The sequence below is a fragment of the Phaethon aethereus genome (assembly GCF_964289735.1).
Source record: "Phaethon aethereus genome assembly, chromosome: 3".
Taxonomy (NCBI): Eukaryota; Metazoa; Chordata; class Aves; order Phaethontiformes; family Phaethontidae; genus Phaethon; species Phaethon aethereus.
In genome coordinates, this window is record NC_138576.1 from 1,184,769 (window position 1) to 1,189,235 (window position 4,467).

Genomic DNA, 4,467 nt, shown 5'->3' on the forward strand with positions numbered 1-4,467 from the left:
GGGTGCCGGTAGGTGCCGGTGCCGGTGCCGGTGCCGGTGCCGGCGCGGGGCGGTGGTGCTGAAGGACAGCTCCGCCCCCGCCCGCCCCCGCCGCCGCCCCCGCCGCCCCCCCCGCTCCGCCGCCGCGCCGGGCCGGGCCGGGCCGGGCCCTCCGCCGCCGCCGCCGCCGCCGCCGCCGCCGCCATGCCCCAGACGGCCCCGCCGCCGCCGCCCGCCGCCGCCGCAGCATGAAGCGGCAGAACGTGCGGACGCTGGCGCTCATCATGTGCACCTTCACCTACCTGCTGGTGGGCGCCGCCGTCTTCGACGCGCTGGAGTCGGAGGAGGAGACGGCGGAGCGGCGGCGGCTGGAGGCGAAGAGCCAGGAGCTGAAGAGCAAGTACAACCTCAGCGCCGAGAGCTACCGCGAACTCGAGTGGGTCGTCCTCAAGCTCAAACCGCACAAGGCCGGCGTCCAGTGGAAATTCGCCGGTTCCTTCTACTTCGCCATCACCGTCATCACTACCATAGGTACCGATTGCCCCCGCCCTGGCTCTTCCCGGGGCCCCCGGAGACCCTCTCCCGCCTCCCGGTCACGGGTGACACCCCGCCACCCCCCGTACGGACCTTCCCCGCGCGCCCATCGCCGCGGGCATTGGGGCCACCCGCCTGCCGAGCTCCTCCGCCACCGGGAAACCCCCGCCCGGACACCCACCCACGCCCGTCCCCGCGGTATTGGGGCGACCCGCCCGCCGAATCCCCCCGCCCTCGGGAAAGCCCCTCCGGCACCTTCCCCAAAACGCCCATGCCCGCAGCGGCAGGTTTACCAGCCTCCGCCACCGGGAAATCCCCGTCCGACCTCCGCCTGTCCCCCCGGTATCGGGGCGACTCTCCCGGACGGCTCCTCCACCACCGGGAAACCCCAGCCCGGATTCTCACGAAGTCTCCCATCCTCTTAGCGCCAGGGCTACCCGACCCACCTGTGTCTCCGCTGCCCTGAGAAACCCCAGCCCGGACCACCCCCCCGCCCACCCGCCCATCCCCATGGTATCGGGGCTACCCGTCAGCCCCGCTCCCCAGCCCCGGACCCTCCCCATAGCGCCCATCCCCGAGTCATTGGGTATCTCTCCTGCCTCGGCTCCCTGCCCTCGGACAACGGCGACCTGCCCATCCCCGTGGCCTCCGGTCTCCCTACCCTCCAGGCACTCCCCTGCTCCCATCCCCGCAGCCTCTGGGCTCCCCACCATCACATCCCCCAGCGTTGGGGGGCCCAGCTCCTCACCTACCCTTCCTGGGTGGGGGCCTGATGGGACGCCCAGCCCGGGGAGGACAGGGATGTGTCCCTGCCTGCATGGTCACGCTGGCCCTACAAGGGGGGGGTGTCGGCACTGTGCCCCAGTGTTCAGGGTGGTCTCTCTCCCCTGACCCAACCCCACCCAGGGTGCCCAGGGTGCTCCCCCACTCTGGGAGAGGGGCTGCAGGAGCTGGGGGGGGCTGCAGCGTCCCCACCTGGGTTCCAGACCGCTGCTCTGTGCCTTCACCCGCTGGCATCGTCAACCCGTCTGTCCTTTGGGTCCCCTCGACCGGGCACCTGGGGTGACCCACCGTCCCCTGGTCCCCAAACCACCCCATCCTGAGCGCACCGCGAGGATCTGGAGGGCTGAGGGACAGTGGGTGGCCAGACCCCAGTGGCTCGTGGCTGGCCTGGCCCTGGCCAGCATCCCCGCGGCTACCACGGCCCCGGGGAGACGCAGGCAGGAGCTGGAGGGGCGGGAGGGCCGGTGGGGCACCAGGTTTGAGACACAGGTGCTGGGGTGGCTCTTGGGTCCTGGGGCTGAGACATGGGTGCTGGGGTGCCTGTTGGGTTTTGGGGCTGAGACATGGGTGCTGGGGTGCCTGTCGGTTTTTGGGGCTGAGGCGCGGGTGTTGGCGGGGCCGCGGGCTGAGCGCAGGCAGGCTCTGGCCTCTCCCGGCTGGCGGGAGCAGCTGGGGAAGGCTTTGAAAGTGAAGACAAGCAGCTTATGTTTGACGTGAGAGGGAGGAGGAGCGGGCAAGGGGGTGCGCGGGGGGCAGGCGAGGAGCGAGCGGGAGGCGAGCCGGAGCGCGCGGCGTCTCGCCAGCCCACACAAAGGATGCTGCAGAGACGGAGGAGGCAGACAAAGCCAGCCCCGGTGTACACGGTCCCGAGAGGCCGTGGCTCGGAGCCGGGCTGCGGGCAGGCGTCGGGGCCCCTGCCCTGCCTCCCCCAGGACACTCAGCTCCCCTGCCCTGCCTGCAGCTGCCTGCAGCCCCGGAGGGATGGAGGAGGGATGGTTGAGCGCGGCTGAGCCCCAACACAGGCGTTACACCCCAGCAAAGCATCCTGCCAGCAGCAGCTGGGGGTTAAAAACCTTAAAATCTCATTTTGGGCTTGATGTAGGAGTTCAGGGTCCCCTCTGGGGTTGGGGTTATGACACCCGGCCCTGAAAAACCTGTGTCCAGCCACAGCGGAGAGGGAGGGAAACGCAGAAGGAATGTCCCCAAACTGGGCTTTACTGCTCTGCAGGCGTCAAGCCCCGCTCTCCCGGCAGCTTCAGCCTCTCCGCGATGTCCAAGGGTGTGTAAGGGGAAGGGGCATGGACATAAATATGTAAGGCAAGATTGTTTTTATCAAAATCTGATGATTTTGAAGGCAGGCCTTGTAGCTGGCCTGTGGCAATGGAGTTCAGGTGCTGCTGAAGGGGGCCAGCGTGCACCAGCAAAGAGAGCAAAATCATCAAAAGCCACAAAAGAGGAAAGAAAATTCCATTATTCCCATGAAATGGGATTTTCCAGTGGGGGGAAAAAAGGCATTCTTCCAGGAAATCACCAACCGACCCCTCTGTAAAGCTCCTGTTGCGGTCAGGGACCGTGAAGAGCCAGGCTCCCCGCTGCTCTCGAGAGGCAGTTGGGGTGCCGGGGCTCCTGTGCCGGTCGAGATTCCCTGAGCCGTGGCCGGCTTCAAAGCGAGAAGGAGGAAAAGCCAGGAGGGCGACCAGTCCCACTCGGAAAGTTTTTCTTACGTTTCAGGGTTGTTATTTTTTTTTTTTTTCCCTCTTCCATATGGGAAAAGAGCCAAATGGCGAGGCATGCACCCAGCGCTGCTCCGAAGGTCTCCCCCAGCCCTCCCTCCCTGTGCGAGGCTGCCCTGCGCCCTGCACCCTGCTAGTGGGGTGCAGACCCCACCCCGAGGAGCTGCCCCAGCGCCCGGGGGGCCCCGAAGCACCACGGGATATAAAAGCCAGGGGCAAGGGGAGCTGCAGGGTGGGCGGGGGGGGAGCGTGCCTGCCCTTGCCACCGGGCAGAGCCGGCCCTGGGGTCCCCGGACACGTCCCCTGTCACCTCGGTCCCTGTCCCCGCACCAGGGACCTCCATGCTCCAGGGCCAGCTGTGATGGCTCTCGCTGGATCGCTCCCAAAAACCACCTCCACCCCTCCCCGACCTTGCTGTCTGCGGAGACGCCAGCGGCCATGTGGGCCCGGGCAGGTGGCGAATGCCACCGCGGTGTCACCATCTGTCACAGCCCTCCTCCCTCCCCACTTGTTTATCAAGGGAGCAGGAACCCGGCCCGGGCCAGGAGACCCCGGGGTGAGACTGGGTCCCCACCAACCCTCTTCTGCACGTGGTGTCCCCATCAGTCACCCCGTCTTTCCCGGCGGGAACCCCATCCCTGCTCACGCCTGTGGGCTTGGCCAGGGAATGAAGGGGGAAGGACCTGGGGACACCCCGGCACACGCGCCCCCAGCCACCTCCCGTGCCAGTGGTCCCAGCACAACCCTGCCGGTACCGGCACCAGCACCGGTGGGAGTGGAAGGACCCCCGATTCTCTGGCCTTGGGGGATACAGCACGGGGAAATGGCTCGGGGAAGGCACAGGAGCCGCCGCTGGGATGAGGAGAAGGTTGCAGCAATTTTGGGGCTGCAGTGGGGCTGATGGCGGGGGGGAAGGCCAGGGATGGGGCACTCGTTCCCTCTAGCCCCTCCGGACATTTCTGTTCCCATCCTGTGCTAGCTGTGCCTGCTAAAAAGGATAGCAATGGAAATTGGTGTCGGCACCTACGAACATGGCTTTGATAGGTTTCAGAGTTAACGTGCCGGAGGGAAGAACTGTAGCACTCTGTTCCAGGGCTGGAATTCCTCTCCCCTCAGCACAGACCGCGACGGGAGGTGATGCCCAGTGCGTGATCCCGCTCCCATTACAGGCAGCGGGGAGAGGCAGGCAGCATCTCAGCCCTTTCAGCTGTTGGGGATGCAGGGGGTCTTCCCCAGGAGAGTGGCCCCGTCCAGCTCGGTGGCTGCTCGGTCACTGGGGGGGTCGTTTCAGTGCCCCAGCCATGCTGATGAGCCACAGGAGCTGGCAGAGAGCAGCGCTGGGAGGTCAGGACCACTTTCCTTCCCTCTCCAGTTAGACATCAGGCCACCCTCTGCTTGTGGTATGCTGGGATTGCTGTGGGGTGTTCACTCTGAAACC

General features: G+C 66.7%; 1 protein-coding gene across 1 annotated transcript; it reads left to right on the plus strand.

The window, feature by feature from the left end:
• Positions 1–227: 227 nt before the first annotated feature.
• Positions 228–1,184, plus strand: KCNK3 (potassium two pore domain channel subfamily K member 3; the record flags this gene model as incomplete). Its single annotated transcript, XM_081997533.1, has 1 exon — positions 228–1,184. One exon carries the CDS (start codon positions 228–230, stop codon positions 936–938), a length of 711 nt encoding a protein of 236 aa, XP_081853659.1. The 3' UTR covers positions 939–1,184.
• Positions 1,185–4,467: the final 3,283 nt, after the last annotated feature.